General features: G+C 41.4%; 1 protein-coding gene across 1 annotated transcript in view; it reads right to left on the bottom strand.

Annotated features, from left to right (window-relative positions):
• Positions 1-22,922, bottom strand: part of CDH16 (cadherin 16) — a 66,474-nt gene that overhangs the window by 18,802 nt on the left and 24,750 nt on the right. Inside the window, exons 7-13 of the mRNA XM_030582289.1 lie at positions 22,181-22,377; positions 19,674-19,799; positions 17,450-17,600; positions 16,425-16,655; positions 14,766-14,842; positions 12,191-12,379; positions 2,144-2,391 (exon numbers count right to left, since the gene is read on the bottom strand). Of these exons, the coding sequence (XP_030438149.1) occupies positions 2,144-2,391; positions 12,191-12,379; positions 14,766-14,842; positions 16,425-16,655; positions 17,450-17,600; positions 19,674-19,799; positions 22,181-22,377 (1,219 nt within the window). The remainder of the gene's footprint in view (positions 1-2,143; positions 2,392-12,190; positions 12,380-14,765; positions 14,843-16,424; positions 16,656-17,449; positions 17,601-19,673; positions 19,800-22,180; positions 22,378-22,922) is intronic.

Here is a 22,922-nt window from a genome sequence, read left to right as displayed (position 1 = left end):
CCCCCAGGAATCTGCTGGGTAGGATTCCCTTTGAATTTGTATTTAATATTGAACACTACTAGACCACTGGTTAATCCATTTTTAAAAGGATCAGATTAAAATTGTGTCCTTACTTTAATGCTGTTTGGGTACACATTTACAGAAACAAATAAGAGGTAATTTGAACTGTAGACTGTGCTTTGAAGGAAATTATACACTGGCTCATTAATTTCTGCTTGCTTTCCGGCAGGGTTCCAGGGCATCTATAATTTACCTCCCCCACTTTAGCCAGAAATCCAAACATGTGCCTCTAAAACATGTGAGAATTTTTCATTCTCTCTTGCTGTTGATGCTCTTTAAACAATTACAATTTCCATTTTATGTTTTGAATAAAAAATGAACTGTTAACCTTCCATTTGGTAAAAACAAACAAACAAGAAAAAAACACACCAAACCCATGCTTCATGGGCTAATGCAGATGAGTTTAGCATTTTGAATTCATCTATAAATATCTTTTTCTATCTACTGTCCCCAGTTTAAAGGTAATGCTCACATGCTGGTACATGCAGTTCCGGCTCATGTATTAATTTGACAACCTCTCCAGCATCATTATGGAAACAAACTCCACATGTCCGAATGAACAAATTTATCTCGCAGTTAGCATTCATTATACTTGGCTTTTAGGTTTATTCAGATAGTGAAGGATATAAATGTGATCATATTTATGAAAGCACGGGTACTGCATTGCCTAAACAGGAGCCAGATTATGGCCTACACAAGAAAAGCCCGAATAAAGTCTACATGTTTCAACTCATTTTTCTGCAGATCATCCCTTTAACTTAGGGGTGGATTTACTTCATTGCTACTAGCAGGAGAGGTGTGAGTATAGCCCTCAAAATCCCATCGGGAATTCTCATGGATCTTGGGGGAGCCAGGGAGGTCTGGGGCAGTTGTGTGCCCCCTCTCTATTCCCTGCTCTCACTGTAACTCACTTCTATCTACCTCTGTCCCTCAGGTTGTTTCACAGTGCAGAGTAGTCACCGGGTTAGGAAACTGATAACACAGGGCTTGATCTATTGCCTATTCAACTCCGCAGCAGTCTGTCCATCTGGATCTGGACTGGAGATGGCAGTGTCATACATAAGGAAATCCCTACAAGTTTGAGTGTGGTATGGTGCTTTTCTTCTGCTTCCTCACTGCCCAGTCACATTCCTTCCAGTCATGGATCCACCAATGTGTGGATGTGGTGTTTTGGACTCAATCTTCACCCCTTTGGCTCCCTTCTAGGGGAAATTCACAATGCCACCCACTCCACCCTGCATGGGGCTTTTCTGAGAGTAGGGGCTGGCCCCAAGTGCTGGAAAGTTGCCAGGGTGGGGAACATCCTTTTGGGTTGAAATAACACATTATTTCCCTCTAAAATCACAAGCGTGCCAGCATCTCATATTATTCTTTTTGATCAGCCCATTCTCTCCAGGCATCACCTCCTACAGTTCCTTAGTGTGATAGATTCCCTAGTATGATTATTTTAGTTCAAGGTATTGTCATTTCATGGTTATAGATTCATTACTGAAAGTGGTTTTGTCCCATATATCAAAGAATGAGGCCAGGAGTGGCTATCTCTAATGATGCCAGCGGATGGGCTAAACGCAGAGGTGAAAGTAAGCCGGTATTGCTGCCACTACCCCAGCCCTAACCCGAGCCCTGCTGCCCTGGGGTAGCAGTGGCAGGGCTCCTGTGGTGATTTAAAGGGCCTGGCGCTCCACAGCGGCTGGAGCCCCAGGCCCTTTAATTGCCCCTGAGCCCCAGGGCTCCCAGCCACCTCTGCACTGGTAGCCCTGGGGTGATTTAAAGGCCCTGGGGCTCCCAGCCACATCTGGACCCCCAGGCCCTTTAAATCTTGAAAGGCCCTGCCTTTTCTGGTTGAGGCCATGCCTCTTTTGGTTGAAGCCATGCCCTGCTCAGGACTGCGGCATACCAGTAACTCCTTTAAGTTACTTTCACCCCTGGCTAAATGCCATGTCGAAGCACCAGAAACAACCACGTTAACTGAACACATCATTTCGGGCTCTTCAACTGAGAACGTTCCAGAGCACTTCAAAAAATCATCAGTCCCAAAGGATGCACCATAGCGCAATCTAATCTGATAAAGGGAAAGTCTTACCTTAATGATGGTGTGTGGATGTCAGGATCAGTAGCCTTAACGGTCAGTAGTACTGTTCCCAACGCTATGCTTTCTGGTATGCTGACCTCATACCTTTTCTGTGTAAGCACTGGTGCTTCGTTTACATCCTTAACCAACACATGTACTGTAGCTGTAGAGCTGGCATCCTGCTCTTTCCCAACCAGTTCTTCATCATTTCTCACTGAGACAATCAAAACATACTCCTGAACAGTCTCATAGTCAAATTCCTGTAATCAAATTAATTGGGTGTCTTTGTTAATCAGGTTAGTCAAAAATTTCTTGATAAATTTTTTTTGATAGAAAATCAGGTTTTGTGACTGAAGTTTTGCACTAAGAGCAGCTGCTTTCGGTGGAAAATATTGTCTTTCAATTGAAAAGCTTTACACCCAAAATCCAAGAAGTTCAAATTCAGAAATGCTGTTGCCTCATAGCAACAGTTGTAGTCTATCTGCCTCATACCCCTATCCTCCTCTATGGGCCAGGTCCCCTCACCAGACTACATTTCCCATGATGCACCAACACTAAAGAATCCCATGATGTTCAGCGGGCTGTGGCTCAGCAAGAAATGAGACTCTAGTGCATTGTGGGAGATGTAGTCTGGCCAGGAAGCCCAGACCAAAAAAGAGAGAGGGGATACAAAGCGTATAAACTACAACTCCCTTGAGACACTGTGGTACCATTTTGACTAGAAATTTTTGCTTTTAAATTTTTTTGCCACAAAGTTAAAATTTTCCATGGGGAGAAACCATTTTTCCAATTAGCTGTTTTTGTATGTCACCATATTTAAAGGTAAGCCATTTCAATCACTGTGTTTTGAATTATTTAAAAAAATAGGAATGAAATAAATGTTTCATCTGAATCCCTAACAGATGCACTGAAACCAGCCACCTATATCTAAAGCCTTTTGAATTTCACTGAGAGGAAATTTGAATCGCCAGATCCAAACATATGCCTAGATTTTTGTTCTGGGTTGGGTCCAAAACTAGAAGGGATGTAATTTGGGTTGTCTGTGAGTTAAATTTCCTGAAAACAGACTTTTTCCATGACAGCTTCAAATGGTGAGAATTTGAGACTTCTACCACTTAGGCCAAATTCAAACCCTGCCCTAAACTTAATCTCAATACCAGCCCTTCTCTAATTCTTAGAGCTGAGTTCTGCCTTCAGGTATTTTGATTGGGAGCTTACACCTCAAGGCATTTATGTTGTATTATGTGTAATAAATCTTTCAAGTCCCTTCTATAAAAATACTACAGTAATTACTCTTGTGTTTTGGACCATTACTATCAAATATCTTAGTCCATTTGTGAAAGGGTTTCCCATTACATTATTAGCACTTGTGGTTTAACATGTAAACCTGCAGGTCAGCAAGCACAGCAGGAATAGCTGAGAGAGATGTCCATTATATGCAATATTTCACTAAGGCTTGGATGCAGAAATCTCCTTTCTTCCTTATTTGGTCATGGCACAATACTCCATGAGCATTCCGCCTCCTCTGTGTGCATTGAAATCCCCCTGCTAAGAAACTAACTTGTTTTGTAAGTATTCCTCTGCTATACTGAACTGGTGGAGACTTTGGCATACTGACTCTGTCATAATGAGAGGTATGACAAACATTACTGAAAGGAAGATGCAGTTGTAATATGGGATCTTTTAAAAGAGGCAAAATATAAAAATATAACACTGCCTCTTTCATTCCAGAGAGGAAGTGTGGTGTGCTGGTTAAGCACCTACTGGGAGTCAGGAGATACTGGTTCTATTCCCAGATCTGCTGCTGAGTCACTTGGGGACCTTGCTCAAGTCATTTCATGTCTGTGTTTCATCTTTCCTGTGGGTAAAGCGGGGCTAATATGTATCTAATAATGACCTGATTCTGTGCCAGTTAAATCAATGGAAGCTTTGCCTCTGACTCCAGTGATCAAGCCCTAAGTAAATAATTGATGATGTGTTTTGAAGTGGAATCCTGGTGCTATATAAATTTAAATTATTAGGCACTGTAAAATATTTCATTTTATTCTACCTATAAACTACAATGGTTGTCTGACGTTTTTACATATAAATACAGATTGCTACTGCCACTACTTAGCACCGATCTAATACTTTTGTCTTCTAAGTTTTTTGTTTTTTTACAGACATTAATGAACCCCGACAACCACAATGCAAGGTTGATAAAAACTATTATCCCCATTTTCCAGATGGAAAACTGAAGCAGAGCCACTTGCCCCAGGCCACAAAGAGGAGTTTTGATGGAGCTAGGATGCTAAGAGTGGCAGTGCAGACATAGCAGGGCACAAGCATTGGGACGGGCTAGTTGCCTGAGTACGTACCTAGAGTTTCACACAGATTGTACTCGGGGCAGCTAACCCATTCTGACACCCATGCTGTTGTGACATTATTGTAACTTTCCGCTGTCTAGCTTGATCAGAACTAGTGTAGGTATGTTGACCTGAGCTGGAAATTTTACCTCCTGCTCCAATGTAGACATACTCTGAGAGACCCATCTTCTGCTCTATTTTCAAGTCTGATTGTAGTTGAAACTCACTTCTAATGTGTTTATTTGTTTAGATACAGAAAATGCTTTAATTTCTCACTTCCTTATGTGTTAAAAATCAGCAAATTAACCCCCATCCCAAAAAAGCCCCTAAAAAGGAGAAGGGAGTAGGCGGAAGGGAGGGGAAGGTCCCAGCGAAGCTAATCAGGACTTCTGACAAGAAAACCAAGGGCCCCAAATTGGAGCCAGGGAGGAGGAGCACTCTGAAAACTATGATAACTTGATAGAATCTTGGTTTTACAACTCTCTTGGACTGGCAATGATTTACTTCCAGATGTGCCTGGCTTGCGTCAAGGAGTAAACAAACCACAGAGATGGGGTAGAATTATTAGTAACCCTGTTGGTTTACTAAACACTAAAACAAAGTTAGCATTCCTCTCAAAGATTTAAAATAAGATTAGAATAATGTAAATCATCATCATTCTGTAAGGGCAACTTTTAAAACACAGACCAAATAAATACAATCATGGATTGAAACAGCACTCTGGGATTGGCTGCAACTCACTTTTTGGTTCAGGATTCCTTCCTTTCTCCTACTGATTACCTTTGATTATGTGTAGCTATCTCCGTTATAGTATCTCTCTGAACTATAATATTGTGAGAAGACAGGAAGATTGATAGATTACTCTCCAGTAGGTTTAACCATAGTTTTAAGCATTCTCCGGTAACTTAGCACTTACATTTTCAATAAGCTTCATCATGCTTTTTAACTAACTAATCCTCACTACCTTCTGAAGTAAGTGAATTGTGTAATTCCCATTTTAGGGATGAGGAAACTGAGACTTGAGACAAAGTGACAAGGCTGCATAGCAACTAGAAGTTAATGTCAGAGGATTAGAACTCAGGTGTTCCTGACGTTGTGCTCAGTACCCTCTGCTTTGGTGCAGAGATACAAGGGGATTCTTCAATGTAATTTCCATCTTGGCTATGAGCCAAATACGGTCTTCAGATACGTGTATGTGATTTCAGCTACCCCATTAACTCCAGTGATATGCTAATCTGATGGTGGAATTTGGTCTGATATCCCTGTTATCAAGATTAGAATTTACCCCTTAAATTTTGTGCCGGGGTCTGATCAAAGCCCATTGAAATTCATGGGAGTCTTTCTATTGACTTCAGTGGGTTCTGGCTCATGGCTTGTGGTTTATGCCTATAGAGCATCGTAGGCAGGGTTAGCGTTTTGTGTTTCAGGTTTTAGGGTCTAGCACTCTCGGTGGCTGAATCCCACCAAGAAATGTGTTGATTCAAGAGCTGCTTTCTCTGATTCATTCTCATCACATGGTTCCTGACAATTGGGTTCTCTGTCCCCCTGCTGTTCTAAAGGGGGAGACCCTCACAGCAAGTCAAGTGCTGCAGTCTAAAGGCCAGAATCTGCAACTCATGACAGTGAAATACTGACTGGCTTAAGTCAGGGATGGTGCAAGGTTCTTCATGCAGTTCAGCACAGTTCATCTCAAATTTAACTTGCCACATCCCATCCTAGCTGTCTCCTGAGCTAGGACTCCCAACTGTGATATTAGAGGGTGTATTTGTCCATCAGGTATTCAGCCGATACCACCGAACTCTAGTATTTATGACCCAGACACTGCAATTTGGACAAACTATTTGAACTTTTTGTATACTTCTTATGACCTCTCACTTCTGTGCTATACAAAGTCATATGCTAAAAATGAAGCTCTGTGCCACTGAGCCCCTAGTTTTTATTATTATGTTTAACATTATGCCACTAACTTTTTTCAAGGGCTTAACTGTCCTTGTAAGTGGCACATGGCAAGTAAAAAGGTAAGGCTTTAGCTGACTTCACTGAAAGGAAGTGATCACTTATACTGCTGTCTGCTGAAGAGTATCAGCACTTTCAGTGATGACACTGAAAAGCCAAGCTTTTACCCTTTCACTGACGTCAATGGAAAGGTAAGACTGGTTTACACAGAAATAAACCAATAAGGCTGTACTGCATTATATAATTACTAAAAGTTAATCTCCTTTGTTGCCTTTATTTATTAGTGACTCATATGGTCCCAGGACAGAACCCTCATTGTCTTCTTCTGGCTTTGTTTGTTCCTTCTTGAATGCAGAAGAAAAATGGATACATGATAATATAGAAGGGCTTAACCAGGCAAAATTCCCAGGAGTCCAGGGTCACATCTCTAATGGCAATCTCCTTTCCTAGGGACGGTGGCCAAATGACTACTACTGTTGCTTGTTATTTAACAATGCAATGACTTCATTATACACTCAGTCTGTAGTTGATCACTTACTCTTTTAATTCAAGCCAAAATTGCCAGATTAAAGTGAATAGAAAAACCAAAACTTAATTTCTAGGAGTTTAGAGATTTTTTTTTATAAGAAAGGAAATAATTTAACTCCAAAGTTCTAGAAAGTTGTGTATTATTGTGTTTTCCCCACCTTTCTCCTGTAACTTTATATTGCATTCTGCTGGCTCCCTACAAAAGAGCAGAGTAAAAGGAATATCTGTCATAGGAATGAGGAGTTTGCTATAACCCTGCTCACAGCCTTGTCTGTTTTTCTTCAAATTTTCTATTGAGACAACCACTGGTAGGTAGTCAAGTATCAGAGGGGTAGCCGTGTTAGTCTGGATCTGTAAAGGCAGCAAAGAATCCTGTGGCACCTTATAGACTAACAGATGTTTTGGAGCATAAGCTTTCGTGGGTGAATACCCACTTCATCAGATGCATGTAGTGGGAATTTCCAGGGGCAGGTATATATATGCAGGCAAGCTAGAGATAATGAGGTAGTTCAATCAGGGAGGATGAGGCCCTGTTCTAGCAGTTGAGGTGTGAAAACCAAGGGAGGAGAAACTGGTTTTGTAATTGGCAAGCCATTCACAGTCTTTGTTTAATCCTGAGCTAGCTGATGGTGTCAAATTTGCAGATGAACTGAAGCTCAGCAGTTTCTCTTTGAAGTCTGGTCCTGAAGTTTTTTTGCTGCAGGATGGCCACCTTAAGGTCTGCTATAGTGTGGCCAGGGAGATTGAAGTGTTCTCCTACAGGTTTTTGTATATTGCCATTCCTAATATCTGATTTGTGTCCAACCCACCCAGCAATATCGTCAATCTATCCAACTACACACTCAGCCCAGAAGAAAAGCCTGTCCTATCTCGGGGACTCTCTTTCTGCCCTGCCACCCCCACCAACATGATACAGTTCTGCGGCGATCTGGAAGCCTACTTTCGCCGTCTCCGACTCAAAGAATACTTTCAGCACAACACTGAACAGCGCACTGATACACAGGTACCCTCCCACCAACAGCACAAGAAGAACTCCACATGGACTCCTCCTGAGGGTCGAAATGACAGTCTGGACCTCTACATTGAATGCTTCCGCCGACGTGCACAGGCAGAAATTGTGGAAAAACAACATCGCTTGCCTCATAACCTAAGTCGTGCAGAATGCAATGCAATCCACAGCCTCAGAAACTACCCAGACATTATCATCAAAGAGGCTGATAAAGGAGGTGCTGTTGTCATCATGGACAGGTCTGACTACCAAAAGGAGGCTGCCAGACAACTCTCCAACACCAAATTCTACAGGCCACTTCCCTCAGATCCCACTGAGGAATACACTAAGAAACTGCAACATCTACTCAGGACACTCCCTGCACTAACACCGGAACAAATCAACATACCCTTAGAGCCCCGACCAGGGTTATTCTATCTACTACCCAAGATCCACAAACCTGGAAATCCTGGACACCCAATCATCTCGGGCATTGGGACTCTCACTGAAGGACTGTCTGGATATGTGGACTCTCTATTCAGACCTTATGCCACTAGCACTCCCAGCTATCTCCGTGACACCACTGATTTCCTGAGGAAACTACAATGCATTGGTGACCTTCCAGAAAACACCTTCCTAGCCACCATGGATGCAGAGGCTCTCTACACGAACATCCCACACACAGATGGAATACAAGCTGTCAGGAACAGTATCCCTGATGATGCTACAGCACAACTGGCTGCTAAGCTCTGTGCCTTTATCCTCACACACAACTATTTCAAATTTGATGACAATATATATCTCCAGATCAGTGACACTGCTATGGGCACCCGCATGGCCCCACAATTTGCCAATATTTTTATGGCTGACCTGGAACAACACTTCCTCAGCTCTCGTCCACTCATGCCCCTTCTCTGCCTACACTACATTGACGACGACATCTTCATCATCTGGACCCATGGGAAGGAGTCTCTGGAAAAATTCCACCATGATTTCAACAGCTTCCAACCCACCATCAGCCTCAGCCTGGACCAATCTACATGGGAGGTCCACTTCCTAGACACCACGGTGCAAATAAGTGATGGTCACATTAACACCACCCTATACCGAAAACCTACCGACCGCTATGCCTACCTTCATGCCTCCAGCTTCCATCCCGGACACATCACACGATCCATTGTCTATAGCCAAGCACTGAGGTACAACCGCATCTGCTCTAACCCCTCAGACAGAGACCAACACCTACAAAATCTCCACCAAGCATTCTCAAAACTACAATACCCGCATGAGGAAATAAGGAAACAGATCAACAGAGCCAGACGTGTACCCAGAAGCCTCCTACTGCAAGACAAACCCAAGAAAGAAACCAACAGGACTCCACTGGCCATCACATACAGTCCCCAGCTAAAACCTCTCCAACGCATCATCAGGGATCTACAACCCATCCTGGACAATGATCCCACACTTTCACAGGCCTTGGGTGGCAGGCCAGTCTTTGCCCACAGGCAACCTGCCAACCTGAAACATATTCTCAGCAGTAACTGCACACCGCACCATAGTAACTCTAGCTCAGGAACCAATCCATGCAACAAACCTTTATGCCAACTCTGCCCACATATCTACACCAGCGACACCATCACAGGACCTAACCAGATCAGCCATACCATCACCGGTTCATTCACCTGCACGTCCACCAATGTAATATACGCCATCATATGCCAGCAATGCCCCTCTGCTATGTACATCGGCCAAACTGGACAGTCGCTACGGAAAAGGATAAATGGACACAAATCAGATATTAGGAATGGCAATATACAAAAACCTGTAGGAGAACACTTCAACCTCCCTGGCCACACTATAGCAGACCTGAAGGTGGCCATCCTGCAGCAAAAAAAACTTCAGGACCAGACTTCAAAGAGAAACTGCTGAGCTTCAGTTCATCTGCAAATTTGACACCATCAGCTAGCTCAGGATTAAACAAAGACTGTGAATGGCTTGCCAATTACAAAACCAGTTTCTCCTCCCTTGGTTTTCACACCTCAACTGCTAGAACAGGGCCTCATCCTCCCTGATTGAACTACCTCATTATCTCTAGCTTGCCTGCATATATATATACCTGCCCCTGGAAATTTCCACTACATGCATCTGACGAAGTGGGTATTCACCCACGAAAGCTCATGCTCCAAAATGTCTGTTAGTCTATAAGATGCCACAGGATTCTTTGCTGCTTTTACTGGTAGGTAGGGTGACCAGACAGCAAATGTGAAAAATTGGGATGGGGTAGGGTGTAATAGGAGCCTATATAAGTAAAAGACCTAAAAATCAGGACTGTCCCTATAAAATCAGGACATCTGGTCAACCTCCTGGTAGGAGCACTAGTGGTCATTGATGTTCATGAACAGCATGTCACGTAGACCTTGAGCAGGGTTAGACAATACCATGCTTAAAACATCAGCAGCCTCCTAGAGCCCTGGCTAAATTAGTGCTCCCACAATTGGTACCAGTGGTATTTTAGCACAGAATTCCTCCTAGAAGTGGCCATTGTAAGCAGAGATTTCGCTAACTCCTTTTTTCTATCGCAGATGTTCTTTTTAGCTTAGTGCCCATTAACTCGACTCTTTTTGTGGATCCTCAGAAAAATGAAGTATCAAGTTAGAAGGAGAAAGAAGAAAAAAAGATAAGTTTCATAGTGCCTCCTTGTTGGATACGGATTGTGGAACATTAGACATCACATGAGCCTTTTAAAATACAAGGCAGATGGACAATCCTTTCTAGGGCGCTTGTCTTCATTGCTAAAAAAGATGCATTTTATTTTTTTATGTCAGGGTAACTAATCTGTGTAAGCTGTCCTGAGATAAAAACACAGTCAAGACAAGGCTTTAGTTTTACCACGAGGTAAACTACATAAGGTCAACCCCAAGCGAGGATATAGTGCTGACTTCGCCTAGCTTAACTTGTCGTAAAACTTGCCTTGTATTCACTGTGTTTTTACCTCAGGATAACTCATGTGCATTAGATACCACAAAGTAAAATATGCACCTTTTTTTATTTTTTTTTTATTTTTTAGCAATTAAGACATGGCCTAGGTCTGACAGTCGGGCACCTTTCACAAACACTGTATATGCTTAAAAGAAATTCAGAACAAAAGCCCCTTGGATTTAATGTTTGGAGGTAGAGCTGGGCTGCTTCTAAAGTCTCAGTAACCCCTATCTTCATTAAACCATAAACTAGAGATGGGTGAGACTGCCATCAAGATATGTTCATACACTTTGGGTAGAATCTGGATGTCATTTAGAGCTGGTCGGATTCATCCAGGTTCAGACAATTCAGTGCTAATGGCATTTACCTTATCATATGGTGCCACAAGACAAAGGAAAACTGTAGTGACTAGAGAGAATGCTAAGTACTGACTAAATAAACATATATTAAATTAAAACAATTCTGTTATCAGTATGGTGCTGTTGTCTCAGCAAGAGAGCAACTGCCTTAACACTTTTCATGAGAGCCAGTCTCATGACACGGAACAGGACGTGACTGAGCAGATTCTGTTCTTGGTTCCACCAGAGTAAATGCAGAATAATTCTACTAAAGTCATTAGAATTACTCTATATTTACTTTGGAGGAACTGAGATCAGAATCTGGCACAGAGGTTTTAATTCAGAAGTGACACTAAACTGCCGTAATTTATACCTTTTGAGTAAAACCAGCCAAGACTCAGGGTTTGTCTACAGGGAGAGTTAATGCATGGCAAGTGCACGTGTAAATCTATGGTGCACTAGCTTGCCATACTCTAATTGGCTGTGTGGATCCTGGTACTACACACTAAAAGTTCTATAGTGCACTTTGACATACTCCTGTCACTTCAGAACTTTTAGTGTGTGGTAGCAGGATCCACATGGCTAGTTAGTGTATGGCAAGCTAGTCTTCTGTAGCTTTTCATCCTGGCTGGCCGTGCACTAAATCTCTGTGTAGACAAGCCCTCACTCTTTACATTCTCATTCACTTACAAATAGGTACCCTACACCAAGTTACACATTGTCTCCATTTTTGGCCCACTAAGTCTAAGGGAATCTATATTAGTGTAATTGACTGGTTGGAGGAAAGAGGTGTAGAAGGAATAAGAGGTGGTAAAAATGGGTATATTAAAATAATGGAGCAGCCTACTGATCTGAGCAAATTTAAACGTAGAGGCCACTCCTGTAGTCTTTTTTACACACACGCACGCGCACAAGTACATAGTACCTTTTCAAGCCAGATGCTGGCTGTACCATTTTGTGGACTGCTTAGAATTTTGAAAGTTTCATCTTCATTTCCTGATTCCACAGAAAAGTTTACAAACTTGAACTTTATCTCTTCATCCGCGTCTGTTGCTGTAATGGTTGTTATTAGTGTACCTACTTCTGTATCCTCAGGAAAACTGAATGGCCCATACTGCATTAAAAAAGATGAAAGAAAAAACAGAAGTTCTATTTCTTATTGTGCTACTGTTTTACACTTTCCCTCAGGTTACTTTTAGATGAGGTAGAAGAAAAGAAGTTGGTATAAAACATGATGATTGCACCAGTGGTTATAAGTATAGGATGATTACTGGACAGTCTCTCTCTCTTTCTTTCTTTTTTTATTTATATATTTAATCTAGGATTGGTTTAACTAGGATTTGGTTTACCCATATTATTTGCATTATTCCTATTATGATAGTGTCTAGAAGTCCTATTGTGCTATGAGCTATACAGCCACGTAGAGAAAATTATCCATGCCCCAGTGATCTTACATACGAACATCCAAGTAGTTATAAAGGAAATGGAGGGGATGAAGGAAGAAGGAGGAGGAGGTTACAGTAGTATAAATATATTGCATAGACAAGCTATGTGCACAATTTGTAGACAGCCAGTTTTTATGTAAATGGTAAATAAACACGGTAGTATCTTAAGTCCATACAAACTCTCCTTTTTTTTACTTTGACAGGTCTTTGACTCTCTAGCACTATGTATCTGAATTTATTTGTAAATGCATTTGTTATTGTAACCTTAGAAATTAACATTTGTGATGAAGTGCTAGGTCTAATACATAGACATTAAGGGAAGGATTTTCAAAAACACTTATTAACTTAATTCTGCTCCCACTGAAGTCAATGAGAGTTTTATCCTTGAGTTAAATGGGAGCATAGTTAGGCCAACACTGAGCATGTTTGAAAATCCTACCCTTAACCTTTCCTATATCTATCTACGTATGGAAGTGATTAAGCTACAGGGTTATTTGCATTATATTCAGTGCACCAGGGTGCCATGCTGTAAGATGTCAGCACTCCTTTGACAGCTAGCTATCAGAACAAAGTTTCCAACTCTGGTGTGTTAATCTTTGAATTCTGTCCCCACTGAGATCAAACATTGCACCTTCTATAATAAGAGTGACAACATCTTAACAGGGCTGATACCAATCAAGAGCACTTGGAATCACTTCTGTGATTTATGCTGTGTTTATTTTACCGTTAAGCAACCCAGGGAAACATTGAAATTACAAGCAAAATCTGTTGTCGTTCTTTTTGAAGTAGTACTCAGTTCATCAGCACCATTTGTGTGAAGCAAGCGAGCCTTTGCTTTTGTAAAATAATGTTGCAATCAGTACAAATGCGATGTTGTCAAAGCTGCTACAGTCAGTCAAAACTCTGACCTGCCGTTAAAAGTTTCACGAGTCGCTTCTCGGTGTTTTACCAATTCTTTGTGTCTTTATCTACCCAATTAAGTGTTGTTAAGGCTCATGATTCTGAGAGTCGTGCGATATCTAGTGGTCTGCTTATAGCCCAGCTCCTAGAAACAGGTGATTATGTGACAATCTCAGCCTTTATTTAAAAAAAATGAAGTTTTTTGCTCTTTTATCTGTGGAGAAAAGCTTAAAACTGTGACTGGAATGTTACCTCCTACAAGTTCAAAAATTAGAAAGGGAGGGGGAAGAGCCGCATATTTATTTTTTTCAAAATTTTGTGTTTTTTTTAAGATAACCTCCTGATTTGCGGGGCCAGACTCATGGTTTTTGAACATCTGCTGTTGTCAGTACTGTCACTCCCTGTGCACAGAACTACCCCTACATGCACACACCTTCTTTCCTAAGGGGGTTATGGGTGTTCCCTTAGTTATCAGTTCTGCGATGAGTAGGGGAGGAGAACAGTATCTCGAATTGGAAAATACAGATGTGTACACACCAACACAACTACATACCAACTATCTATGCACCTACACGTACACAAACACACGTGCAGGAACACCCCCCCCCACATACATCCACATGCACACCTGCATATACAGCCCAACCATACAAAGCTGATGAAACTACATGCTGCTAGTCAAAAATGCATCCTCACTTGAATGCAACAGTCTAAAACTGCAGACACCTTTTATAAACACACCAATACACATGTACAAGACACAAATAAAACCATGCACAAACACAAGGCCGCACCTACCAACCCATGCACAAAAATATGCATCCATGCACTCACATACCCATTCACAAACACAAGCATGCATATACCTACCCAGGTGTGCCCCTGCCCACCTGTGCATGGACATTGGTGTGTGTTCCTTCATTAATAAAGACAACATAATACCTAGACTACATTTTTATCTTTCTTGCTTGGACTGTTGAATCTAATGTGCTCTGGATTCCTTTCATCAATAGAACTGAGGGGAGAATACAGCATGTGTCTTTACAGTGCTGTAATATTCATCACTCTGTGGATGTCTTTAAGACCATATCATATCTTCCCAGTCACTGATCTACACGTATTGTAAATCACTCGCATACTGTGTAAGAGGGTTACCTTTGTCTGTGAGAATACAGGAGGGCTGTCATTTACATCCACAACTTTGATCAAGACTGTACAAGTGCTGCTGAGACCTGGAAACAAACAGGATTTTTTCAGATTTCTTGACCAAAGTAAATATTTGATGCAGAAGCAGATATTCTGTAATGGAAGGATGTCTGGGATGCCTGGTACAGAGTCAGGAATATTGTGCTTTTGAGAGGAGATGATAATCTTGTTTCTATTCAGGGCCTGATCTGAATCTGAAGACTACAAAAGCCAGGAAAGCAAAGTCTGGGTGCTGTGTGTAGACATCAGTGGGAGCTGAAATAGCAGCTCCTTAATTCCAGAATTGTCTGTATTTCAATGTGTGTGCATACAAATCTAAAAAGATTATCTAAAACATATGACACACCAATTCACTTTAAAAATAATCTTTCACTCCCTCTTTCTGTACCCCAGGCATTCCAGGATGAAACCCTGCCTCCCCCTCAGTTGTACGGTCTCGCTCTAGTGTATGTGATCACTCACAAGAGTTCAGGGACTATTTTTTTTTTCTCCAGGGGTTGCAATGTGTTTTAACACTGTAATCTGCGTGTGGGAGGGAGCAAGATACCTTGGTTAGCAGATGAGACTGAGACCAGATTCTCAGCTGGTTTAAATCAACAGAGCTCCATTCATTTCACTGGGATTACACCACTTTACAGTAGCTGAGAATCTGGCTCTTGAATTCTAGTCCTGGCTCTACCACCTTGTACAAAGTGTGAATAATACTCATGTCTTTCTCAGGGAGGCAGGAGGTTAATTTCACTGGAGAGAGACTGAAACTTTACAATCCAGCCTGAGTAAGGTGCAGCGCACAGCTGTGCCAGGAACCAAACTAGGACTCTAACAGACAGCCTGACCTGTGCTTGGCTCCTGGAGAAGGTCAACTGTGGAAGTCCTTTTATTGGTTTAGCTTATTGTTCCTCCCTTTCAACTCAGCTGCACAGACTGGCCCATTGCAGGGGCAGTCCTCAGGCTCCTCTCACTACTTCTGCCTGCCTGCCCACCCACTCTCAACCCATCTCTGCAGCCTAGCAGCAGCTGGTCTTCCTCCCACCCCTTCACACAGTCTGGTAATGCCAGTACCCAGTTTGGGGATGAACAGGCACTTCTTATTCTTTGCACGGGTGTACTACCAGACTTGTAAGTGGCCTTTAGTATTTGTAAAGTGCTTTGAGATCCTCCCATGAAATGTTATAGAAACTGCAAGTGTTGCAGTCGCTGAGCTGCACCCCGTGACTTAAACCAGCAGGTTCAGGAGCTCCAGTGGTGCTGTGTCACTGGGCGATCGGTAACTAATCATCTAGATTCATGATAGTGTGCCTCATAACAAATTTGTATGCAGAATGTGAATGCCACAGCTACTGTCTGACTAAATATTTACATGTAGGAGACCTACTATACTGAGCAGTTTCCCAGAAAAGGCAATCATTTTTGGACTTATTGAATTTCAGTTCTGGACAGTGATGCATGTTGTGTCAATTTCATGCCATCTGCAATTTGATCAATGTATTTAACTGAGGGAGTGTTTGTTTTAGGTGAGGATGTTTTTTTTTTTTTTTTTACATTGGGCACTGCAACAGGTTAGTAACAAATCTCTGCTCAGACCCCATGATCCTTCAGAAAACATACCCCCTTCAGTCCCAGCAAGATCTGCTGCGAAAACAAGGAGGTGATAGTACTTTGCAGCATTGGTCTTCAGTTTGGAATCCTGTAATGTTATCACTCCACTGTCTTTCCCAATATGAAATAAAAAACCTTCTGACCCTTGAGGCTCCTGGCTCAATATCTCATAAGCAATTTTAGCATTGTTGGTCTTTGGGTCATCATAATCTTCTGCTTTTAGTGTGATAATCTCACTCCCTGCATGCAGAGAAACATCACTAGTTACCAGTGAATAAAGGAACTATAAACGCAGCAATTAAAAAAATGACTTTTTAAAGCAGTGATTTATTTGTCATTTCAACTCTTTAGTTAGCATAAAAGATGAGCCTAAGTTGCAACGTTTAGAACCAGTTCCAAACTTTCCCCAAGATCAGTGTGTTTTGATCTGCATTTTGGAGCAATTTCTTCTTAATATACAGGATTTAGTGAATATGTTGGCACATTATATCTTCACAGGAATACAACCAAAACAAGAAACTAGACAAAAGGACATTTTGGAACATGTCCATTTTAGGTAATATTAGTACAGGCAGTTACCACTTTAGGTAATATGGTTGCCAAATTTACGCATAATTAAATTACAAAGGTTTTCATTTCCCTCTTGTACTAATCCTATTGGTTTATATTTAATGTTTATGTTTTAAGGTGAATACAAGAGTCACAAAGTGTTTAGTTTGCCATAATCCACTTCTTGATGGTGCTCACATGGTGGCTTACGGGAACAAGCACTCCCCTTTGAATGCAAGGAGACTGAGTTCAAATACTCTCCTTGCATTTTATTTTAGGTCAGACTAGAGGATCCTAATTGCCCTTCTGGCTTTAAAAATCTATGACCCTCTGAATTATACCTCCTGCCTCTTGTGCAGGCAACGCTCTCACTGAAGTCTGGCCCGGGGTAGAGAATGGTCATCTTATCAGTATTGCTTCTACCCACTTGTTGGCCACCATAAGCTTTTTGCTTCCTGTGATGCCACAGATAAGACAACTCTCACCTTTGGCTGTGTTCTCCTCAAGTTCTACCTGATAAATCTCCTGGGAGAATACTGGCCCATTGTCGTTCTCATCCATCACTGTTAGCAGGAGCTCTAGTGGCTCATTGTACAGCATTCCATCCTCGTTCTCAGCAAAAATCTGAATCTCATACTGACAATGTTCAAATGAATTCATAAGAAAATTTATAATTAACCTAAGATTTAATCAACTTTATTCATTTAATAGAGCTTAACATTTATATTTGCCCTTTTAGACAAGTCTACTCAGTGCAATGGGGATAGAACCAATATGCTTCTGTAAATATGATAGGGTAGTTCTGTAGACATTACCCTAAATCTATAGAATTCAATAGAGAATGAGATGCTTTCTTTAAGATTTTAAAGCAATGCTATAGACTATTATAGAAGGGATATAATTCTGTGACAAATTATATAGACTGGTTACCATTCTCTGTTACACTGTATAGAACTTTCCTATGAAACTTCTTATGGGTTACATAGGGCCTAATTTTGCACTACTTAATCTGGCAAAGCTCCTATTGAAACCAATGGGAGTCCTGCTGAAAGAAGAGTGTAGGACTGGACCTGTAATATTTAAAATTCTCTCCCCTTTCCTGTGCTGTAGATTGTCCCTGCAGCTAGGGGAAGTGATCCATATGAAATTAATTCTTATGAAACTCTGTGCTGCATGTGAACCATGACAGTGGGTTCTATAAACAGCTGAGTTACCAGCACAGTCTGACTTGGAAACTAAGCTTTACCAGAACATGTTAATCTTGGGTCATATCCAGAACATGAGCCTTTGTCCCATGAGCTAATAATTTCTGGACTAGCATGCCTCTGAAAGGCAGAGCCAAAATTTCATTCTATTTATAAACTATGCAGACAAGTATTGATCAAGATTCAAATTACAGTATGATAAAGTGGGGGGTTTGTTTGTTTGTTTTTTTGTAACAGCTCTCTAGACCTTCACTTAATTGGACACAGTGCTATCAGCTTTATACTTTCTAGGGATATGAATCTAGAGTTTGAAGGTAAAACTTGTCTACGTTCTACCATCAGTGATGCTTTAGAAACCCAAATGCCAGCTTGCAGGCTTTCCAACTATTTGGAAGGTCCAGGCCTTCTGCTATAAATACTAGGGCCATATGTTCCCTTAATACAGGAAAATCAGCAGACTCTGTTCTGAATAATCCCCTTGCCAAAGAGTGACCTGGCATTGTGGTCAGGACACTGCCTCCTATCAACATGTAGACCAAAACTGCAGACAATAGTGTCCAAATCCTTGAGTCCAGCCATGTTCCATTTGGCTCAGTATCTGCACTCAAACACCACGATACCCCAGCTGACTGCTGGGAGCAAATTCAGAAGGGACCCCAAAGGCCAGTTACAGCCAGGGATTTCTTGAGAATAGTAGTGCTCCAGCCAGGCCCCCCTTGCCTCAGGAATGCCCCCATACAGCCATCTATACTCTCTATCCCAACTGGGGACTCTGTGCACAACATAGGCCAAAATCTGTCTCTGTTCTTCTCAGTGGGCCAAGCCTGAGGTCCTTACTCAAACCTCATTCAGGTAAATAAATGCCCGTTGATAGTAATGACATTCACCAGAACCACTGCTGAATACAATCTGGCTGAAGATCTTTAACATTTAGCCCACTGGGAACAACTACATGAACAAGCAGAGGCCAGAGTGATATTGGTATACAAAGACAGACCAGTATCTGTCTTGTATTTGGATGAAAGAAAAACAAAATACTGGCTTATTTATATTTGGCAGTTTGCTGAAGGTGGAGTCTGAAGATGCTAGGGGTGCACTGGTGTAAACAATAGCAGAGTCTATCACTAATAAGCGAGGAAAGCTAGTCTAGGGGATAGGGAACTGTAGGTTTAACTCCTGGCTCAACCATAGACTTCCTATATGAATTTGGGCAAGTCACTTAATCTAGTCCATGCCTTATTTCTCTATCTATCTGTAAAATGGGGATAACAGTACTTCCCTACCTCCCAGTGATGAGGGCTATATAAGTACATAAATAAATAGATTCTAGTTGCATGGTTCTAACTTTAAGATTCTGTTTCACATACGTGCAGGTTTGTTAATGAAGAAGTATCTAGTGAATTTTCTCGTTAGTCAAATCTTCAAGTGCTAATTAAGGGTTGGGTACTGAAACTTCAGACTTATTCAGCTAAACTCCCTAACTCATCACTATATTCATACGTACCTCTGCTTGGCTTTCTCTGTCCAGTGCTCGTGTCACATAGATATTCCCTTCTAGGTCAATTGAAAAAAGGCCTTGAGGGAAGCTCCCCTTCAGATAGTAATGGACTTCTCTGCTGTTCCAGTTAACCTGGAATCAAGGGGACAGACAGCCACAGAAATGACAAGTATTCCAAATTTCACAAGAAATGGCAATAAAATAGGAAAGGCTCCATCTCCAGAATGTGCACCAATGAAACAAGTTGGTGGTCTCAGTTCAGTCCTAGTGGACAAGAAATCACTCATAGTCACTATCACAATGATCACTAATGGCACATTTGTTGGCAGTCTGAGAAGCGAAACAAGAGATTGACTATACGTAGAAATGAACTGCCTTCTCACCCTATAGGTCTTCCATTCAGATCATATTGGCAGAGCAGCATGGGGTTGTTTCCACAGTTTCCCTGTTTGATGGATAAATGGAGGCAGTTGATCTCTGGAGTTACCAGTCCAGCACCTTTCTTTAAAATTATATTCATTTTTTAAAAGACAGTCATGGGGAGATGTAACAAGCAGCATTGCTCTGATACCTAGACAATGTGTAGTATCTGTCTTTAAAGCAGCTGTGGTTGGAAATCATGCCATGATACTTTGCTACAAGAGATTTTAAAAACAATTTATATTATCTGTAAGTACTGTATAGATGTAGTCTGCTGGCTACAGCATGGTTCTGGGAATCAAGAGAACTGGGCTGTATCCTCAGTACTGTCAGATTGTTGTATGGCTGTTGGCAAGTCACTCAGGGCCTGATTTTTCAAGGCTGAGCAGCTCCTGTTGACTTTAATTAGATTTATGAGTCTTCATCACCTCTAAAAATCAGGTCTTCCCTAGCCCCTCTGCCTCTGTTACTGTGAAATAGGCAGTAGTTGCCTACCTGCCCTTTGGAGTGCTGCAAGGCTTAAATACTTAATGTTTGTAAGTGTGCTTTGAGATCCTTCAGTGACAAGCACTATAAGATCATATTATTGTTAATCAGGCTGCAGATGAGATGGCAAATGTCCACTGTACCCCAATCAACATTTATATCCACTAAATTTGAATGGCTAATAATGCTTTGATCACTGGATGCTAAAAATAACTGAAATTCTTATAAAACTTTGGGACAGGTTTCCTTGTAGTGCTGTGGTATAATCTGTACATCCTCTCAAGCCAAAGCAAAATCAAATCAGCGAAAGATTTGCTTGGCATCCTTTAGCAGACTGAAAGTTAAATCACTTCAGATTGATTTAAATCCAAAATTAAATTACTAGAGCTAAAAAGATCTGCAATATCATACCAGCAAAAAGTGATAAACAGTCTTAGGCCAGATATTATGAGGGAAAGTAGACAAGCAAACTCAGAGCAATTTTTTACTGTTGCCATAGAAATGTTGTAGTTACAAACACTTTTGTTTAGACTGCACAGCCCTGGTAAAATATTACCTGTCAGTTGTTTTTACAAGCATAAACCCTTTCAGCTCCATGGGTGCAGAACAGTTCCTAACAAGGAGAAAGTGGAATGGTAACTCTTATAAACGGGATGTGTGTAATGCTTCATCAAGTCTGAAAATAACAGGGGAGAAGCCATTATGGAGGCTGTATTCTAATTTAAACATCCATTTATTTATGCTAGCGCTAATGTGTCTTGGATGACTTTGTTTAGATTTCATGCTTCTCAACCAATATGACTCTATTCCCAAACTATGTACATGGAGTTGTGTGGCTGAAAGCTCCCTTACTGCATTTCTTGACTAGCCACCAGAGGAGAGTAGGAGAGACAGTGCAGTCTGTGAGCAGTGTTTAAAATAAGAATGTTATTTTAAGCAACTTTTTTTTTTTTACACTCTTCATCTGTTCATTCCTGAGGGATTCCCTTCAGAGTTCCAGTAAACAGAACTACAGCAGGTTTCTGTCCATACATTACACAGCAACAGCGCTGCATTTCTGGAATTGCTGGAATGGGGAGAGCTTTACAAGAAATCAGGCAGGTTTGGCTGAAGAAAGTTGGGAAATCCAACAGTGATATCAGCTATTGTGTGTTTAGGGGTATGAATGGCAAACACTGGTGTTGAGCTTTGACACTTTGATAAATAGCTACGGCAGTCTGAAAAACCAGTGGGTGTTTAATACTATGCCATGGATGAAGCATACATCCATCAGTCATCACTTTAAGATCACAGAACAAGAATTCTTTTCAGTACTCCTAATTAAACTCAGCCTGCTGGTTTTACTTTGGCTTTTTAGCTTTTTGACCACAACAGTCCTTTCATAAGGAAGCTACATTCCATGGCTGCAGTCTGCAAGTGCACGTGTAAGTAATATTATTGAGTTCATTGGGACTATTCATATACCCAAGGTTGCTCACATGCATAAGAGTTTGTAGGATCAAAGCCTATCCTACTAATGCAGGAGAGTGCTCAGAAATAGTTCTAAGGAGTGTGATGTTAATTCAGTCAAGTAACATGAATTTGAAAAATCTGCTTCCTTGACTCACCTTTGAAATCTTCTTTGGATAAGTTACATTTAGGTGTTCATGAAGGAGAACGGGATTTGGGGTTATCCAGGTGTTCTCCACAACTGCAATTTCAACGTTCGCTAATGCACGATATCCCAAAGACTGATTTCCTAGGTCTTTAACCTGCACAACTAGTTTATAATTGCTGACCTGGGACGAATCTAGCAAAGAGCTACCTGCAAATACAGAGAATCTTGTCAAATACATTTTTATATCCTTTAGGAGGAACATGAAAACTGGATGGGGGGACATGAAAACTGCCTCCCTCTTCTTTGTTAGGTTAGGCCAAACAATTAGCCCAGTTAGTTTGCAGTAGGGGTCAGGGATTCTGTGACTTCCTATATTCCTCTTCCCCATCCACCCCATGACTCAGAGAACAGTAACATCAGCTTTGCCATTCCCACAAAGTCAGAGGTAGAAGTGCCACCTCTGCTTCCCCTGCTGGTGATAAGTGGTAAGTACATTGTATTCCTGATATGTCACTGGTAGTGGTGGGATATTTTCTGTTAAATCTTCTCTCAGAGGTGATTTCTGCTGCTGAAAGCCACAGGAAGCAGACTGTAGAAGAACCTGCCAAGGGATGGAAGTGATGCGTTTGGACTCACTGGGGAGGGATGTAGCAAGGGGTAGGTGAAAGGGAAAAATGAGAGTTGGAGCCAGGGAAGAATTCAAGGTGAATCACCCATTCTGCTCAGGACCAGACTTTGAGCTGAATTTGTCA

This window comes from Gopherus evgoodei, chromosome 12 (genome assembly GCF_007399415.2).
Source record: "Gopherus evgoodei ecotype Sinaloan lineage chromosome 12, rGopEvg1_v1.p, whole genome shotgun sequence".
NCBI classification, from domain to species: Eukaryota; Metazoa; Chordata; order Testudines; family Testudinidae; genus Gopherus; species Gopherus evgoodei.
This window is presented reverse-complemented; position numbering and strand designations above follow the sequence as displayed.